We start from the raw sequence: 20,352 nt of genomic DNA on the forward strand, positions 1-20,352 counted from the left end.
TACCCTAAAGCCCTCCTTTTAACTTAATCACCAACTGTAAGGACCTCATCTTCAAATATGGTTGCTTTTCTGAGGTCCAGGGGTTAGGGCTTCAACATAGGAATGTTGGGGGCAGGAGCAATTCAGCCTGCAACAATATTGGGATGTTATTTGCCCCCCCATCCTCTACTGGGGTGCCGTCTTTCTCTCCCTACTGACTTGACGGGGCTCTCTTTTCCCCGCTGGCCCAGAAATCGCAGCCAAGCGCTCAGCTCTGAGGCAAGTGTGGATGAAGGCGGTGTCTTTGAAAGCCTGAAGGCAGAGTCGGCCTCCCCACCCGCGCTCTTCTCTGGTCTCCCTGGCCTCCCAGCGGGCAGCCTGCCCACCACCCCATTCCCATCCAGCCTGGTGCTGGGGGCGTCGGCCGGAGGCGGAGACGTGTTCATCCAGATGCCTGTGTCCAGGGAGGAGGCCGGGGGCCGGGGCGAGGGGGGCGCCTACCACCACCGCCAGCCCCACCACCACTTCCACCACAGCGGCCACCGTGGGAGCTCGCTGCTGCAGCACGTGGGCGGGGACCACCGTGCCCACTCAGATGAGGGAAGCGACGAGCAGCCAGGGACACCTGCCCCTGCCCTGTCCGAGCTGAAGGCCGTGGTCTGCTGGCTCCAGAAGGGGCTGCCCTTCATCCTGATCCTCCTGGCCAAAGTGTGCTTCCAACACAAGCTTGGTGAGTCCAGGCATGGGGGGATCGCAGGTGTGGCAGCCTGGGGCTTCACCTGTCAGGTCGGGGGCCCTTCATCCCACAGGCCAAGGCAGGGTTTCAGAGGCCTTCATGGTACCCAGTGCTTAAGAGTGTGGGATTCCAAGTCAGACCTGGATGGCAAGCCTGGTTGGGCAGCTGTGTGACCTGGGACAAGTCACTCACCTTCTCTGAGCCTGTGGCATCCTCTGTCCAGTGGGGGTTGTCGTTGGCCCTGCAGAAACTTCCTTTGCTGCTTGGTTGGCATGAAGGAATAGAGGGTGGTGACGTCGTGATGTTGCACACGGTGCCGAGTAAGCTAGGGCCAGGCCCGAGGAGTCTGAGAGGATGGCGCAGACCTCTTCTGTCCCGCAGGCATTTCCGTGTGCATCGGGATGGCCAGCACCTTCGCCTACGCCAACTCCACGCTTCGAGAACAGGTTTCTCTGAAGGTGAGTCACCTGGCGAACCGCTCTCCTAGGCACCTGTCACACGTGACCATAAACTCCATGGCTTAAAACAGTATAGATTTACTCCCCGATAGTTCTGTTGATCAGTGAGTCTTTCCAGGTGAAGATCTGCTGTCAACATGACTATTCTTTTGGGAGGGTCCAAAGGAGATTACCTTGCCTTGCCTTTCCCTGGTTCTAGAGGTCACCCACATTCTTTGGCTCGTGGCCCCTTGCCACCTCCTCCGAGCGCACAATGTCACACCTCTACGCCCACCTGTCTGTCCATAGTCACATCTCCTTGTGAACTCTCCCCTCTGTCTCCACTTCTGCTTTTAAGGACTCTTGAGATTACACTGGGCCCAGCTGGAAAATCCAGGAGTCTCCCCATCTCAAGGTTAGCTGATTAACCATCTAAATTCCACTAACATAGCCACAGGTGATAGGGACTAGGTGATAGGGACTGGGATGGGGCCGTCCCCAGGAGGCCACTCTTCCACCTGCCACTCCTGGGCAGATCCCCAGTTGTGCTGTCCTTCTCCCACACCCTCCCAACAGCAGTGTCTCCCCCATGTGCCCACAGCACCCTTATCTGCCTGGCCACTCCCACGGTTGAGGCCATCCTGCTGATGCTGCAGGTCCACCAGCTTCACCATCCAGCATCACCACCATTGTCCCAAATTCTCATCTAATCTCCGTGCGGCACTAACCAGGCCGAGCACACAACTGGGCGGCCGGCAGAGCTCATCTTGCAGATTTGTCTCAGCAGCCCAGGAAGGAGGCAGAATCATTCTTAGCTCATTTTCCCAATGAGGAAGCAGTGGCTCAGAGACACTAAGTGCCTTGTGTATGAGGTCACACAGTCCCTGAAAGTGGTGGTGTCAGGCTGTCAACCCGGGCCTCAGGCCCACAGGCTGTGTTCACCCCCAGCTGAAATCCCAGTTCCTCTGGCCACCAGCATGCAGGCCCTAGGATAGGTTACCTTGGTGATCTCAGTCTCCGGTGCCACCCTGGAAAATGAACCATTCACACCAACTTCATACATGCGTAGAGGGGGCGTCAAATGAGATAGCGTTAGGAGGTGTTTAGCACAGGGCCTGGCGTACAGGAAACATTTAATTGAGCTACTTTTAATAAGCCTATGCCTTCTACTGTGTGTGTGATCCCCTAACAGCCACCATACTCTCTGGTCCTTCTCTCCATCGTTCTCTGGTGCTCTCTTAAAACCATCTGGACCTCTGTGAAACACAGAAGGCAGCTCAGTCTCCCCTTGACACTCGAGCACATTGAAGTCCAGAGCTGGGCCTGGAACCATAGGTTCTTCTTGACCCTCAGTCTCATCTTCTTCATACAGACTCCTCTCTGCTGTTATTAGAACAGCAGGCTGAACAGTACCATGGTAGCACACTTTGGGGGGCTCTCTCTCAAATACAGAAACATCCAAATGGTGCCTTAGCTTAAATTTTAAGGCTCAGAGGATGCCTCTATCCGTGGATAGGTGTTGTAGGTAGGAATCCTTGAACCCTGTGAAGACACAGCTGATGTTTTGCCTGTCTATACACGTTTTCCGTGAAAGAGATTCTGCATGACCCTTAGTAAGTTTAGAAATATCAACTTACTGCTGGAGAACTCTCCCCTTTTGTCCTTCAGAGTCTGGCTTCTCAGGGCATTGCTAATTCTCCGTATTCCACCTCTGGTTTGGATTTACAGGGGGATTAAACTGGAATCCATTATTTATTGGAGTAAGAAGGGCTGCTGAGTAGATCATTCACATGGATAAGAGCGGTTGTTTGGTTGGAGGTGGTTTCTAGGGTCATTAACCTTGACCGCTCCTGGAATAATGGGTGGATGGAGATGCATTTATTTTGTCTACCCTATGGAAAGGTGCTCTGTAACCATGCGCGAGGCACTGAGCTGTGTCTGGAGACAGTGGAGCATTTACCAAAACCGCAGGGAAGGTTACACTGAGAAAGTTATGACCTCATCTCATTCTAGCAATGCAGCTGCCCTGATCCAGGAAAAGCTGAGCTTTTGGGAATCAGCAGCACAGGGGTCTGCGTGAGTCTCCCAGACTACACAGGCAGGAGCACACCCTGCCCGGCCCCTCCTCTATACATTCCCCGGGATGGCTCTCAGTCTGCGAAGCTGCGGGGAAACAGGAAACCAAGAAGGTTTTCCAGGTTGGCTTCCTGGGGACTTATCAGAAATGAGGCTGGAGAAGGAAATAGGGTTGGTTTGGGGAAAGACTTTGTTGGCCACGTGTGTGAGCTTGAACTGAACCCTGTGACCGTGTCCCTGCGTTGAACGTCAGGCCAGGATAATAACCCTGAGATCCAGGCTAGAAAAAGGGAGAGGAGAATTGGCCAGCCTATAGATCTGAATCGACTGCTGGGTTGTATAGTCTGAATCCTAGATCCTGCCATTTGGTGAGTCCGAAACATGAGCCCATACCAGACTGAAAGTTTGCGTTTTTGGATTTTCCTTCCTCCTTAGCAGAACTCTTGTTTTCAAGTGAGAGTACTGAGGCTTAACACATTGCCCTTGAGCAAGAACTGTTTCCCCGCTCAATGCGTCCCCAGTCCTTACAGATTTCCTTACAGGAACCGTGAACCAATACTGACTGCCTGCAGGCACCATTCTAAGCATTTCTTGTGAAGCGGTTCTCACAACTCTAATGGAGTCCCACTATGTACCCATTTTACAGATGAGGAGAGGGAAACACAGAGAGTTTCAGTAACTTGCCCAGCCTTGTGGTTACAGATCAAGTATTTGAACCCAGGCCATCTGGCTCCAGAATCCATGCTAACCGTAGGGCCTTCCTGCTTTCTCACATAGCAGGTTCCACATTTCTGTCACCTTCTCTGGGACCACCCCTTGGGCTCCAGTGGGATGGGAAGATGCCAGTGCCCTTCCCTTCACCATCAGCCCTACTTCTTCTAAACCTTTAAGAAAGGGAAAGTGGCCACTTGTCAGAGAACATTCTGGAATGTTTTGCGATGTGCACCTCTGACATTGCAGCATCCCTACAAGTCTCTTGCTTTGTCTCCAGGAAAAGAGGTCGGTGCTGGTCATCTTGTGGATCTTGGCCTTTCTGGCGGGGAACACCCTGTATGTGCTCTATACATTCAGTTCCCAACAGCTGTACAACAGGTGAGTGGGCAGGGGGGTCTGACCTGTGGTGGGAAGGTGGGGGATTCTTTGCTGGGCTTGGGGCACACAGCTCCTTTACTTGAGAACGATGCAGCAGCTCTGTGTCATCTAAGTTTTTAATTCCACCCTCTCGTATGTATATGTATATATGCGTGCTGGAGCAAAGCTCTCTAGTGGAAATACACTGCAAGCCACATGTGTGATTTACGGTTCCTAGTAACCACGCAGTGGGTAGGTGGGAGAGGGTTGACCAGGGAGGGCCTGTAGGATGAGGCTGAAACTCCAGCCAGGCTTCCAAATCACGTCTGTCTCTTTTAAAAATGGACTTTGAGGAACGGGCAGTTTCTTCGCTTTCTGGGACCCCTCCATAAAAGCAGTTTGGGGAGTCAGTTCTAAGGCATCAAGACACATCGCACACGCTGCATTATTGTCTAGTCCAGATTATCAAGGTCCTGGTGGGTGGAGGGTGGAGGAGGTAGTGTTTCCCAGAAACATGGATGAATTCCCACCTCATGCCATTCTTTGGGCATGATCACATTCACAGGCTCAGACCTCTGTGCCCCCATCGAACCAGGGCTGTGTCAAACTGGCAGCCCGGAAAGAGAGAAGCTTGGGAGAAAAGCAACAGAGTTGAGCCCCTTTCTGTAATAATGTCATCAGTCTAGAGTGTGTTTGTAAGTGATACCCATAGCCATTATCTTATTTTACCCTCCCAGTGACCCAGCAGGGTATTGCTGGCCCCGTTTCACAGGTGGGGAAACTGCAGCTTCATGAAGCTTTTCCTAATGAGTCTTAGTCCTGATAGGCAGTCTTTGACAGTGAGGTTGAATCTTCCTAGGATTTGCAATCTGATGACCAGCATCCTTCCACTTATCAGCTTTGTGCCCTTTGGCAAATAATGGAAAATCCTTATGCCAGTTTCCCCATTGTGAAACTGGGACCAGGTGATTCTTGCCTTATCCACCCGACGGGCTAATTATTTGGAAGGCCAGACGTTATAACACAGAAAAAGTACTGGGTAAACTGAAACCCGGATATACCGTAATCCTCTCATAATTAATACTATTCTTTCATGATGAATTAAAGTCCATTAAAGTTAATAGTGAATGTTAAAAACGAGTAGACTTGGGCACCTGGGTGGTGCAGTTTCTTAAGCATCTGACTCTTAGTTTCTGCTCACATCGTGATCTCAGGGCCCTGGGATCAAGCCCCATGTCAGGCTCTGCCCTGGGTGTGGAGTCTGCTTAAGATTCTCTTCTTCTATGCCCTTTCCCCTGCCACGCGTGTGTGTCGTAATTTGTGCTCTCTCTCAAATAAATAAATGAGATCTTTAAAAAAAAAAGAGAGAGAAGGAAGTGGACTTAGCAATCAATCTGCAAAAACACTTTGGCCCTCCAAAAAGCAAAAACAGGGAAAAAAAAAAAAAACCTAAAATGGTGAACTACAACCCAGACAGGTGAGTCTAACAGCAGCTGGTGTCTGTGAGATGAAGTGGGAGGCAGGCGTTCATGGTACTGCCATCACAGAAGTGTAATAGAGAAGCAGAGCCAACCAGCCCAGGGTCCCAGGGTAGCGAGACAAAGGGTGCTCAGAGCTGCCAGCCTCACCCTGAGTTATGACGTGGGTGACCACTCCAACCTGGAGGCAAGGCATCCTCCAGAGACAAGACTAGAATGCGAAAGGACATGGACGGTATCGGGAGATGTGTATAATACATATCTTATATATATTGTATTTTATATAATAAGAGGGCCCAGTTTGTGCTATTTCCTGCCAGCCCAGCAGAACAGGTTGGAAGCATTCAGAAAGCATCCTCGCTGGGCTGTGTGCACTGTTCCTTGCTCTACGGGGAATAGAGAGGACTTGGAGTGGCCTTCACTCAGAGCCTCAAATCCAGCAGGGGGAAAAGCGAGTGGACCAGTGCAGTTTGGATGCTGCTTCCTATCCTGGCTCTCATTCCAGCCCAAGAGCCGTGGGCGGGTGACTATACCTCTTGGTGCTCTAGTTTCTCGAGCTCAGATGGCAATAATCTTAGCACCTGCCTCGTAGGGTCTTTGGGAAAATGAAATGAGTTAAGACATGTAAAGTCTGTAGGATCAGCCAGCAATGATGTAAACAGCCTAGATATCCTAGCTATTATGTTATTATTATGAATAATACCATCACTCTCAGAGACAGTAGAGACAGTGTGACTCGAAGTGTGGTCGAAGTTGGAGAATGGCTTGTTGTCTGTGTTTAACAAGGTAAGTGCAAAAACTGAGTGTGAGGTTAACTTACCTGGGTAAGTTGGGTAGACTGGGTTTACGTACTCTGAGTAGCGCTGCTATGGGGTTAAGATTGAAAGTGCTAACTACAGCCAGGACAACCCAGGTCCGCATCTGCCTGTGCCCCTTAGCATTTGGAGACCTTATGTATGTTACTTTATCTTTCTGTGCCTCCGTTTCTTCATCCGCAAAATGGGGTCGTAACAGTGCCTACCTCCTAGAGCTGCTGTTCCTTTCACTGCTCCGTGGCAGGTCTGTAGTACGTCTATTATCTCATCAGATCCCACCAATAACAGTGTGAAGGAAGGAAGGAGTCCCATTTTGCAGAGAAAAACACTGAGGCTTACAGAGATAACATTATTCACCCGGGGTCCAATAAATGGAAGAAACTGGATTCAAATTCAGGACTATCTGATATCAGTGCCCATAAGCTTATCGTACCTGTGACCTTGGGCCACTTACTTCACCTCTCCAAGCTTCAGTGCTTCAGTTTTAAAGTGGGAATAAGCGATGTTCACCAGGCAGGACGATGAGATACAGTGAGCAGAAGGCTTAGCACAGTGTCTGCACATCCGTTGCCCTCCTCCTTGCATAGTGCTACCAGCCTACCTGCCTCCCTCCCTTTTGCTTCCTCTATTGAAGCCTGCCGTGGACTTATAAAACTGGAGGGCACCTTAATTAATGAGGCTCCTGGCCAACCTTGCTGCAGAGCCCTCAGGGGAATGGAGGCTCAGAGAGGTCAAGACACCTACCTGAGGTTCCACAGCAAGTTAGTAGCAGATTCAGGAACAGGACACAAATGTCTGATTCCCAGTTCAGGGCCCTGTCTACAGATACTTACAAGGCTCCCAGAATGGATAGAGGGAGCCGCCAAGGGCCAGGGATCCTAAGCGAGCGTCTGGACTCTCTGAACCATCTCTCCCCCACCCCTCCACCAGCCTCATATTCCTGAAACCCAACCTGGAGACGCTGGACTTCTTCGACCTGCTGTGGATCGTGGGCATTGCTGATTTTGTGCTGAAGTATGTCACCATCGCCCTCAAGTGCCTCGTTGTGGCCCTGCCCAAGGTCATCCTGGCCGTCAAGTCCAAGGTAGGCACTGGCTGTGGCCACAGGTAGCCCCAGTCACGCCGATCATATGGGGGACTTGGGGCACCTTAAGAGGAGGTGTGGGCAGAGCCGATGCCGCCATATGAAATAAACAGAGCCTGACACCCACCCCTTATTTTTCCCCGAGTCCAAGCATGTTCTTTGTTGTCACCGCCATCCTCTACTCGGCAAGGTCATTTCTTTTCTTTTTTTTTTTTTTTTTTGTTAAGATTTTATTTATTATTTGTCAGAGAGAGAAAGTGCGTGTGCGTGCACAAGTAGGCAGAGAGGCAGACAGAGGCAGAGGGAGAAGCAGGCTCCCTGCTGAGCAGGGAGCCCAATGTGCAACTCGATCCCAGGACCCTGGGATCATGACCTGAGCGGAAGGCAGAGGCTTAACCGACTGAGCCACCCAGGTGTCCCTGCAAGGGCACTTCTGAGTTTCATTGTTCAAAACTGCCCTTCATGCGATTTTCATCTAAATGACACCTGAGAAAGGAAGAAAGCATGTTGACCTGCCCTGGGTCCTGCTTCTCCCAGAGAAGGATGGCTGTCTTGGGTTTCAACTCTTTGTGACTTCAGGAGTGTTGTTTTTTAAAGGGAAGGGTACTGAGGCTCAGAAGAAACAAACTCCGTGATCGGTTAGGGATGTCTGCCACACCACAGGCTGGGGTGTGGTGGCAGGGGTGCTTTGCCTGCAGGAAAGGTCTGCAGGCAGGTGCTGCGGTAGGTAACTTGCAATTACGAAGACTGGGCAGAGTTGGGAAAAGACATCATCTTTAAGGGTTAATTAACGCCAGTGCCTCTGTAAAAAGACTTGAAGCAGGGAATCTGGGCAGAGGGAGATGCACTCAAAAATTTCTGAAGACTCCTACTTTCCACTCTCTAAAAGAAGCCATCTTTTCAACTTCAGAGAGCCCAGAATTCATCACAGGCCTTGGCTGGCAGGAGAGCAGGTTGGAACTGGCTGTCCATCTTGAGAGCCCAAAGCCATTGGCCAAGTGCATCAAAAAAACACTGCCATGTCCCTTCTCTCACACACTCAATACTTCTGACACCACATGTGTGGGTTTCCCCACATGTCAGGCAATGCTCTGATCCCAGCTCAGTGTCCTACAGTTCAACTCAGTTCTGACACTCTCTGACTGGAGATAGGATCCCATCCCACACGTGAAGGGCTTAGTCCCACAAGACTGTCCCCACCCCACTTCAGGTAGCAGCTGCCAGGCCAGACTGTTACCTGTGCTCTGACTAACTGGTTATCAATCAGGGTTCCTCGAGCCACTCCTCAGGCTCAGTCATTTGCTAGAATAGCTCACAGAACTCAGGGAAACACTTACTTTCATTTACCTGCTTATGGTAAAGGGTATGATAAAGGATACTGAGGAATAGCCAGATGAGGCACATAAGGTGGGGTCCAGAAGGGTCCTGGGCACAGGACATGTTCACCAACCCCAGAGTTCTCAGAACCCTGCACGACTGGGATGTTTATGGAGGCCATATCACATAGGCATGATCGATCATTACATTTCCAGCCCCTCTCCCATCTCTGCAATAAGGGAGGTAGGGCTGAAAGTCCTAAGCTTCTATCACGGTGTGGTTTTTCTGGTGACCAGCCCCACTCTAGGAGCCTACCAGGAATCACCTCATCAGAGCCAAAGATACTCCAGGAAATTCCAAGGGATTTAGGAGCTCATTGTCAGCAACCGGAGGTGGAGACCAGTAGAGATATTTCTTCTTATTTCTCACCAGGGCAGTCTGAGTCTGATTTTGCACCCCCCCCCCCCACGTCTCAGCTTCACTACCCACTGCATGGTTTATTCAAGTGAACCAAAATCTAGGCTAGGGTGGTTGCCTTAGATGAAGTCACAGGTCTGATGCCCAGAGGCAGGACCAGGGAGTCTAAAATGGCATAAAGACAGAAAATAGACCTGGAGAAGAAAGAAGGGCAATAACAGACCTCAGCAAGTCCTGAGATGCCTCCCCACTTGCCCTTCCAAAACCATCATCGCCATTGCCCTCTGCCTCCTGAGCTCACGCCAAGTACCAGGTCGGTAGCAGGGACTTGACGGTGGGAAGCAGCGTGGCCCGATGGTTAGACACGTGGACTTTAGCATCGGGCATGTCAACATTCAGGCCCAGCTATACCCCTTCTTAGCTATGTGACCTCGGGTGGATTACTTAGCCTCTTGTGCCTCAGTTTCCCCATCTGTAAAATGGGAATAATAATTGTGCTGGATGTCTTCCTGTGGCCCCTCCAGATACACTGTACACACTGTCCTTTCCACCCTGCTCTCTGCCCTGGAGGCTGACCCAGGTGAACTGTACAGATGCGCTCCTACAGCCCCTCGCTTCCAGCTTGGTTCAGCCAACATGAAGCCTGAAGGGAGAGAGAGGCAGAGGTATTAATTCCTCTCATGTATGAGTCTACAACAGCTATAACAAACTGCCCCATACATTTGTTGTCTTGTGCTTCTGGAAGTCAGAATTCCAAAATGGGTTTCACTGGGCTAACATCAGGTGCTGGCAGGGCTGTGCTCTTCTTCCGTCCTCAGAACTGGTAATGGCAGGTTGAGTCCTTCTCTCTTTTTTCTCTCTGACCTCTTCTTTCCCACCTCTTTAACCTGAAACTCTTGCCTCCATCTCATGAGGACCATTTTGATGACATCAAACCCACCCAGAGAATCCAGGGTAATCTTCCCATCCCAAGATCTTTAACTTAGGCACAACTGCTAAGTCCTCTTTGCTGTGGAAGGTAACATTCACAGCTTTGAGGGATCAGGATGGGGACATCTTTCTGGTCGGTGCTGTTCTAAGTGCTTTATACATATAAGCTCATTGAATCTGCACCACCCCATGGAGTAGGTACTATTATTTCTACTATCCCCTTTCACAGACGTGGGAAACAGCTCTGAACACACAGGTCCCACCGTGGGCAGCTCCCCGCAGTCAGCTTCCTGTCGGGGGGCTAATAATTATGCCCTCTTCTCACCCCTTCCAACCTAGGGGGATAATAACTCCCTGCCTGTGGAAGTTTCTCTACCCCTGGGTGCCTTCCCCAAACCCTGCCCACCCCTTTTTAAAGAGTAGATGTATTAAACTCTTTTTCAATTAATAAACAGCCAAAAGAATTAAACCCCCTTCACCGAAGATCTACTAGTAGCAAATAGGTACCTGAAAAAATGCTCAGCCTCATCAGTCTTTAGGAATGAAAACCACAGTGAGGTGCCAAGCACGTGGGTGATGGTGGCCAAGGTGGAAAGGCCAGACCACACCACATACCACGTGTGGGCAGAGCTGCGGGAGAATCGGAACTCATGTGCTTCCGGTGAGAGTGTAAGTGGTACCATCCGCTTTGGAAGCCAGTTTGGTGATGGAGAAACTGGAGTCTCACGCAGTCCCTGCCCCGTGCCTTTTGGTTGATTATCTCCAGACAGAAATAAGATGGGAAAACTTTTCAGTGTCCACTGAGAGCAAGAGACGAGAACCCAGCCGCATGAAAAAGCTAGCTCAGCATCGACTGCCTGGAATAATAATAATATCTCACAATTATTGAGCACCAACTGTGTACCTGAAACTTCTGTGCTAAGACCCCTTCATGTATGAATTACCTTATGTGGCCCCTTGCTCTTCCTCTTAGGTGGGTTACCATTACTCGCCTTGATGGATAGGAGATGGGAGGTTGAGGGGACAGATGGCTTCTCAAGTCCCACGGCTGTTACCACTTTGTGCTGGAGCTGGGCTTCGCACCCAGGGCCTCCCAGCTTCATGGCCCATGCTGTACCTCAAAGTGGATGTGGGAGAAGGGTAAGGAAAACAGGTGGTTAATGGTTACTTATCACAGTACAATCTGGTTCTTGCTAGACTCTTTGCCATGTCCTGACTCCCTTCAGGCACTCCTCAGCCCTCTGCGAGAGAATTCATTACCGCCTCTTTCTAGATGGAAAGGTCAGTGTCAGTGTCCTGTGGCTGCTATAACAAATCACTGTGTGTCTGGTTCCTTAAAAGCACAGAAATTCATTTTCTCGTAGTTCCAGAAGCCAGAAGTCCAAAGTTAGTGTCGTCACTGGGCTGGAATCAAGGTTGTCAGTAGGGCGGCACTCCTTCCAGATGGTAGGGGAGGATCCATTCCTTGCCTTTTCCAGCTTCTGGTAGCTGCTGGTGTTTTAGGCTTGTGGCCTCATCATTCCAGTCTCTGCCTCCGTGGCCACGTGGCCTTCTCTATGTATGAAGTGTTCCTCTCCCTGTCTCTTATAAGGATACAGGTGATTACATTTAGGGTCCTGGATAGTCCAGGATGTTCTCCTCATGCCAAGAATATTAATCATTTCTTCAAAGGCCAGCCCCCCCTTCCAGATAAGGTCACATCCGCAGGTTCTAAGGAACAGGGGTCTTTCGACATTTCTTCACTGACTGTCCTGAGACTGAATGAGGTATGAGATGCCCAACTAGTCAGTTATAGAATCAGAGTAAGAATCCATATCTTCTAACTCCCAAGGCTGTGGCAGGAGGTCACCTGCCGGTCACCGAATGGACCACAGGCCAGAGCTCCTGGGCCTCTCCTGACCCTACCGCATTCTAGCCATGGGGCTGCGGGTGAGTCATTTTGTGTCCCTGAACACATTGCATCCTGTGGAAAATTGAGATGTTAACAAAACCTTGCTTGAGAGACTGCAAAGATAAAAAGACTTAATAGATATGGGATGAAACAAGGGACTGGTTGGTGATTGCCTGGAGAGGAGGCAGGTAGGGCTTTGCAGCTCTCCACCGCTGGTCCCACCTACCTGTCCACCTGCCTTCTCGTTACACTTAGTTTTCCCTTCCAACTGCACCTCACCCTGTTCTCTATGTATCAGCCAGACTCTACTTCTTTCATGTCTGTATACACACCCACTAGTACCAACATGTGGCAAATGCTCTCCTTACCCTGTTTTCTAGATAAGAAGCCCAAGGCACTGAGCCATAACATAACTTATTGGAAAGTTTCCAGAGGGGGGTTATGTGGTGCCCAGTGTCCTACCCACTGCACCTGCTGGTCCTTCTGCCTCAAAGACCAGTCCCCTGCTTCATGTTGTCATTGACTCCTGCTCCTTGGATCACAGCCTCTTAGAAACCTTCCCTGCCTTTCAGGCTAAGGATGGCACCCTGAGGAGGACTCCCAGAGCACCCTATATTCCTCCTAGCACTCACCACCCTGACTATAATTGCTGGCTTAATTGTCCACCTTCTCTGCTTGATTGTCACCTCTGTGACAGCAGAAATGAATGCATCTAGCTTGTTTGTCAATGGGTCGCCAGCATCTGATATGTGCTCAGAAGCATTTATTATATGTGTATAGGGGTGGATGTATGGGTTAATAGATATATCCATAAATGGATGAATTAGATGGCTGGATGGGTGGGTGGGAGGGTGGATGGATGGACGGATGGATATTTGGATGGATGGATGGATGGATAGACGGATGGACAGGTGGGTAGATGTATGTTCAGTGAATAAGTTGATAGTCTAGCCAGCTATACTAAATCTCACCACCTCCTCTTATACCAGCAGTGAGAGCTTAAATTCCTTTCCCAGCTCAGCTCAAACCTCTTGTACTTGATAGCTATCCAAAGAACTCTAATGAAGACACAGAAATCTACAAGGCAAAGTAGTACTTCTGCATGCTGGAAAGGACCATATAGGGAGCCTCAAAGAAACCTGGAAGCCAAACTAATAATAATAAAGGTGGCCCGGCATCACTGAGCATTTGCCAGGAGCTAGGCGTTGTGTTAGGCGATGTCAGTCATTCAGGAAATACTGCCTGAATGCCAACTGTGTGTCAGGCACCGTTCTAGGCACTGGGGATAGATCAGTGCACAAAGGAGACAAAAAGCCCCGTACTCATGGACTTCATAGTCTACAGAAGACATTGTCTCACTCAGTCTTAATCCTGGGATGATAGATGTTGATCTCTTGTCACAGAGCAGAAACTGGGGGAAATCACATGCCAAAGATCGCAAACCTCACAGTTAACCCCTAGCAGTAGGACCAGCTCATGTGGAGTCAGCCCTCTGAATGGGCCAGGCATTCATGTCCTTCCAACATCTGTCTTACCAGGCAAGTGCTGCTGTTCTTGTGGTTTTTTTTACCAAAGTCCTATTTACAGACTATGAAGTTAACCGATAATCATTGTCCAGTCTACAATTCAATATATTCACAGTTATGTGCACCTGTCACCTCTGTCTGGTTCCTTCTTGTCACCCGAAATGGAGCCTTCTCCACCTCACTCACGGTCAGTCCCTCACACGCACCCCTAGCCTCTGACGGCTACTACTAATCTGCTTCCCATCTCTGTGGATTTACCTGTTCTGGACATTTCATATAAGTGGAATCATCTCTTGTCTGACCCCATGCCTGGCTTCCTTTGCTATGGGGTATGCATAATTTCTTTAGGGCTCATCCATTTTGTAGCAGGTGTCGGGACCTCATTCCTTCTTACGGCTGAATCATATTCTGTTGTATGGGTCATGGTATCATTCTTTGACTTTTTGAGGAACTGCCATACTGTTTTCCACAGCAGCTATACCATTTTACACTCCAGCAGGTAGTTTCTATCCATGTTTTCCAGAGGAGAAAACGAGCAAAGGGAGAGGTTAAGGGGGGTATAGCCCAAGGCCACACAGCTTGTAGGTGGCTGAGCAGGGATTTAAACTCGGGGAGTTTAGCTGCAGAACCCCCTGCTCTGAGTTACTCGGCCATATTCCCTTCTATGGACGCTCCCTGGGGTGGTTTGGGCAATTGCTCAGAGCTGATTAAGGAGAGGGGTCCCCCATACACCATCTACACAACATTCCAAGTTCAGACCGTGGCTCCTTCACTTGCATCTCCTTCAGACAGGCACTTCTGTGGGCGAGGGGGTGGGGATGGGACCCGACACTCTTTTCCCGTGCCACCGAAGGGTGGGCGACAATTATTAATGCCTCCCTGGCAACTGTCCAGCTCCCTTTTTCTGATTATTATTATTTTATTCGGCGAGATTAATGTGCCAGGTCAGAGCATAATCCAGCCTGTAAAAAGTGATGTGAATAGTTTCCTCAAGATAAATTACAGGCTTGGAAAAGGTTCACAGCCTTTCCTTGCCTGTCTGAGTGCTCTTCCGAATCCTCATCAATCCTTGTCTGGGCAGAAGAAAAGGACGGGTCTTCATTTGCAGCTGGGAGGGGAGAGGGGGAAAAGAGCACATCTGTCAGGGACCCCTAATGGCTCACAGCACAGATGCTCTGTCCTGCGCCTTCATGCCATCCTCTGAGAGGGTCGGTTGGTTTTTAATATGACAATCGTGATCCTGGAAGGGCTTGTGGCATTTGGATTTGCTTGATAGCTCTGTGGTCCCTGACGTGTGAGACTGGGTGAGCCACCATTTCCCAGGTGCCTCCAGACACCTGTCGGGAATCTTCTCACACCTGGGCCTCCCAGGAGAGCCGTGTTCTTTGGCCAGCCGCGTTGGGAATGGGGTTAAGGATGGCAACCACTGGCCAGCAACCTCAACCCTAAACCATCACACGGGCTGGATGTCCAGAGCAGCCCCTTGTCGTTATAAATCCAGATAACTTATATAACCCATATGTCTTAGCTTTGCCTGCTCTGACTCCTACCCAGCTGTCTAACCTCATCCTCAATGACTCTGTCCCTTGTTCACTCTGGACCAGCCACTGGTGACCTCGAGGTGTCCCTGATGCACCCAGTGCCTTCCTTCTCAGGCCCTTTGCACTTACTGTTCCCTCCCCCTGGGACAGTTTTCGCCCTGGTGTCCCCATGGATATCTCCTTACCATGATCATTCAAGTCTTGCTCCAGTGTCACTTATTCTGAGACATGTCACCTCCCTTTCCACCCTGTTGAAAGTGCTTGTCCTCAACCTGCGTTACCACACCCCCATTTTACTGCCTTCCTTGGGAACCTAGAGTTCCTGACCACTTCTTTCCCTCCCCAGTCCCCCTGACATTATTCAGGACCTGCTGGCTGACATGGACAATCCTAGACCCTGAGAATATAAAAATAAGTGTGAAACCTTTTTTTTTTATATTAACTTAATCCAGACCTAGTTAAAAGGGCAAAAATCTTGTTCAGAAACATGCATATCCTACACTCTGACCCCTACTATTAAGTGGAAATAACTAAAAATCTGGCTTGTACATGCTGCTGCTTCTCTATTAGAATGAAATACTCTTCACCCAGAATTCTCAAGCTGCGCTGGCCGGTACGACAGCCACAAACCACATGTGGCTATTTATTTTATTTTAATAAAGATTTTGTTTTTAAGTAATCTCTACACCCAATGTGGGGCTTGAACTTACAACCCTGAGATCAAGAGCTGCATGCCCTACAGACTTAGCCAGCCAAGCCACCACAGCATTCGGCTATTTAAATTTAAATCATGGGGCGCCTGGGTGGCTCAGTGGGTTAAAGCCTCTGGCTTTGGCTCAGGTCATGGTCCCCGGGGTCCTGGGATCGAGCCCCGCGTCGGGCTCTCTGCTCCGAAGGGAGTGATTCCCCAGTGCCCTGGCCATGTTTCTGGTGCTGCGTAGCCAGCTACCGCTGGTGGCTGCCATTTTGGGCAGCACAGACATGGAACATGTCCATCATCATAGAATGCTCATTGGACAGCACGTTCTAGAACATTCTGAGGACAGGGTTTATTCTACCTCCAGTGGTACAGGTAGCAGACAGCCGCCATTCTGCCCATTTCCCAGATGTGGGAAGACATAAAAGCCAGCATTTACCGAAGAGCTCTCTGGCTCTAGTAAGTGGAAGCAGCTCCATGGAACAGAAAACACTGGCCTTGAGCAAAACCACGTTCAAACCCTGCTCCTTGATGTATTCCCTATGCGACCTTGACCAAGTGACTTCAGTCTTTGGAACCCTCTGCATCCTCATCCCTAAAGTGGTCATCTTGAGGTTCTCAGAAGGTAGAAGGCCATGTACTTAGCTTGTGAAATAGTTAACGTCAGCCACATCCGAAAACAAGGAAAGGCTTCACTCAACTGTTTTCTCCAAAGAACCCAGAACCCAGCATTTGACTAACTTTCTGTCTTTTCCATAAGAATAGGAAAGAGGAGGGGCACCTCGGTGGCTCAGTGGGTTAAAGCCTCTGCCTTCTGCTTGGGTCAGGATCCCAGGGTCCTGGGATGGAGCCCCACATTAGGCTCTCTGGTCGGCGGGGAGCCTGCTTCCCCTTCTCTCTCTCTGCCTGCCTCTGCCTACTTGTGATCTCTGTCTGTCAAATAAATAAATAAAATCTTTAAAAAAAAAAAAAAAGAATAGGAAAGAGGAGGCCCTTCCCAAGTCCAAAATCATCTTAACCTGAACTTCCCATTGGCTTAGACTCCATGAGATGTCAGCATCACTGGCTCGCCTCCAAGTACAGGGGAGGAGAGGGAGGGTGGACAAAAACTAAGAAAGGTGGTTTTCTCCGACGTGAGAGCCTTGGGGATTTATGAGGCTTTTTGTGCTATTAAAATCCCTCCATTCTCTGGGCCCTGAACCCAGCCCTTTTGCTCTCAGAGTGGTTTCCCCACCGAGTGAGTCTCCCTCCCTCCCTTCCCGAGGTCAAGCACACCCCTCTCCACCCTGCCCTGCCCTCCCGAGCAGACATCCGTCTAGGCCGAGGCAGGCCTCTGTGGCCTAGGCCTAGGCTCTGGTTCTTACAGCACATCATTCTTAAATAAAAGTGTAGAATTTCTCCCAGGGTCAGATGCATTTGCCCCAGATTCCTGCACAGGGGGTGCTAGAAGGGGTTAAACCAGTGGTTCCTGACTGTAGGGGGGACCTCTGGCAATTTCTGGAGACATGGCTGGTCGTCACAGCAGGGTTGGGGGGATTGCTACTGGGTTTTAGTGGGTAGAGACCAGGAATGCTGCTAACACCCTGCAGTGGCCAGGACAGCCCCCCACCACCAGGAATGATCCAGCCCAAAGTGTCCATCCGCAGTGCCAGGCTTGAGAAACCCTACATTAAATGCTTGTTTTATGGCCCCGAGTCAGCTCCCCTACTATAATAGACTGAACTGTGTGTGAGTGTTGTCCCCCCGACTCTGCCACCCCTGACAAATTCATACGTTGAAGGCTGAACCCTAATACTTCAGAAGGTGACTGTGCTTAGAGAAGGATCCTTGAAACAGGCAGTTATGTTGAAAGCAGTCATGAGATGGAACCCTGATCTAACCGGTGTCCTTATAAAAGGGGAAATTTGTTCACACACACACACACACACACACACACACACGAGACCACATGAGAACACGGGGAGAAGACAGGCATCCGTGAGCCAAGGAGAGAGGCCTCAGAAGAAACCAGCCCTGCTGACACCTCCGTCTCAGACTTCCGGCCTCCAGAATCGGAAGAAAACAGACGTGTGCCGTTCGAAACCCCCCAGGCCATGGCACTTGGCGATGGCAGCCCTAGGAAACCAGCACATCCATTCACGAGTTTCCCTATACTTCCACCATCTCTTGAGAGAGTGCTTTTGCTTCCGTGCTGATGTGTCCCAACTTTCTCCCTCCCTCAAGTTACTGAGGATTCTTAATTTTTTTAAAGAGGTTACAGAATCACAGGATTCAGAAGTTTAAAATGCCAAAAGCAGCATTTGGTGAAAAATCCCCTTCTGTCCCTTGCCCCCTGTTGGCCCTCCAAGGAGGTAGTCATCATCCCTGGATCTTTCCATAGCTATCGGATACATAGTCAAGCACATGCGTGTGTATCTTCATCCTCCTCATCTTTATATAATCAAATAGTAATGTCCTACACGCAGCTTCCAACTTGCTCGTTAGAGATCATTCCAGGCAAATACATAGAACACAGCCTGATGGTTAAAAGCCAGACTGCCTGCGTTCAAATCCTGTTTGGGAAACCCTCTGTCACTTACCAGCTGTGTGACCCTGCACCTTCGCCTCTGCCTACCCTCCTTTCCTCATCTACAAGATGAAATGATAATAGGACCGACTGCTATTAGTTTTCAGTTCGTGCCTAGCAAATGACCACCAACTTCGCAGCTTAAAAAAATACCCATTTATTAGTTCCCCGTTTTGTAGGTCAGAAGCTGGGCGGACTTGACCGCGTTCTCTGGATAGGGTCTCACAAGGTCAGAATCAAAGTGTTGGTCAGGCTGGGCTCTTACCTGGAGGTTCTGGAAGAGAATCTATTTCCAGGCTTATTCTGGTTGTTGGCAAAATTCATTTTTGTATGGTTGTAGGACTGAAGACCCCGTTTTGCTGGGTGTCAGCCAGGGGTCACTCTGAGCTCCCAGAGGCCGCTCTCTGTCCTTTCCTGTGGCTTCCTCCCTCTTCTAGCTAGAAAGGGCATGTGGAATCTTCCTGTTTCATATCTTCCTGACTTCTTCCCCTTTAAAGGGCTCATGTGATTGGATTAGACCCACCTAGATAGTCTCCCTTAGGATAAACTTAAGAGTCAATTGGTTGGTAACCTTAGTGACATCTGCAAATTCCCTTTTCTCCTGTAAATAAGACCCCAGGGAAGAAAACTCTCCCAGTACATTCCCAAGGGATAAGGTTGGAAATTTGGGGGAATGCACAACATGCTACCCCAAAGGGTGTTGTAAGGCTCCGGTTGCATATCTCATGGCATGTGATATATAAAAGTTAGCTTTTGGGGGGGTAAGGGCCCCCTGGATTTTTGTATTGTGGAAACGTTTAGATTAAGGCTTTTCAAAGAGCTTCCTCTAAGGCCGCCTTGAACAGTTGTGAATTGCTTAGCCCTCTTTGACCCCTTGATTCTGTGGTTCTCCAGGACTCAACCTAACTATCACTTCCTCCCCACCCCCACCACCCCCACCCGGTCCCCTTAAGACAATGGTAGTTTCCCTCATTCATTTTCCCCGTCCCAGCACATGCGGTACTGCTTGGTAATTATCCAGGCCATTGTCTCCTCCTCCAAACCATAAATTCTGAGGGCCAGATACCTGTCTGTCCCATTCACTGTTACAGCCCCCATCTTCAAACAAATCCTTACAGACTGTATCCCTGGGAGGGGGATGGTCCGGTTTGCCTAAACCTGTTTTACAGATAAAACTGAGGTTAGGGGGACGCCTGGGTGGCTCAGTCAATGAAGCAGCCAACTCTTGATTTCAGCTCAGGTCATGATCTCAGGGTGATTAGATCGAGCCCTGGGCTCCAGTCTCAGCAGGGCATCTGCTTGGGCTTCTCTCCCTCTTCCCCCTCCCCCTGCTTGTGTGCTCCGTCTCTCTCTCTCTCTCTCTAAAATAAATCTTTAAAAATAAATAAAAATTTAAAAAAAGAACTGAGGTCTAGGGAAGCTAAGCAGTTTGTCATGGGTCAGTGTACTCACAGGTAGCACAGCTAAGCCCCAAACCCAGCTCTTTTGACTTGAGACATAACAAGAACATTTCTCAGCATTTCTTCCTCTTTATGTATCCACTGTACAAAGTGCTTTATCTGTGTCATTTCATTTGGACCTGGAAACAATATTATGAGAAGGGCACTGTTCTTAATTCCCATCTTACAGATGAGAAAACAAAGGGTCAGAGTCACCCAAGAAAGCCACCTGGCTGGTGAATAAGGTCAGGCTGTGAGCCCAGCAGGTGCTCTGTCTGCCTGCAGCTGTTAATTGAAAACACTGACCCATCTCTCTTCATCAGGCTTCACCGAAACAGAGCAGAAAGTCAGC

The 20,352-nt window shown here is 49.7% G+C and overlaps 1 protein-coding gene across 1 annotated transcript in view; it reads left to right on the forward strand.

Moving 5' to 3' along the window:
- LOC111156493 (ring finger protein, transmembrane 2) overlaps positions 1-20,352 on the forward strand; it is a 66,849-nt gene that overhangs the window by 7,249 nt on the left and 39,248 nt on the right. The window contains exons 4-7 of the mRNA XM_022517430.1: positions 231-709; positions 1,097-1,173; positions 4,220-4,320; positions 7,523-7,676. Coding sequence (XP_022373138.1) covers positions 231-709; positions 1,097-1,173; positions 4,220-4,320; positions 7,523-7,676 — 811 coding nt within the window. The remainder of the gene's footprint in view (positions 1-230; positions 710-1,096; positions 1,174-4,219; positions 4,321-7,522; positions 7,677-20,352) is intronic.

Source organism: Enhydra lutris, unplaced genomic scaffold (genome assembly GCF_002288905.1).
Source record: "Enhydra lutris kenyoni isolate GAN:26980312 unplaced genomic scaffold, ASM228890v2 scaffoldscaffold46, whole genome shotgun sequence".
Classification (NCBI taxonomy): Eukaryota; Metazoa; Chordata; class Mammalia; order Carnivora; family Mustelidae; genus Enhydra; species Enhydra lutris.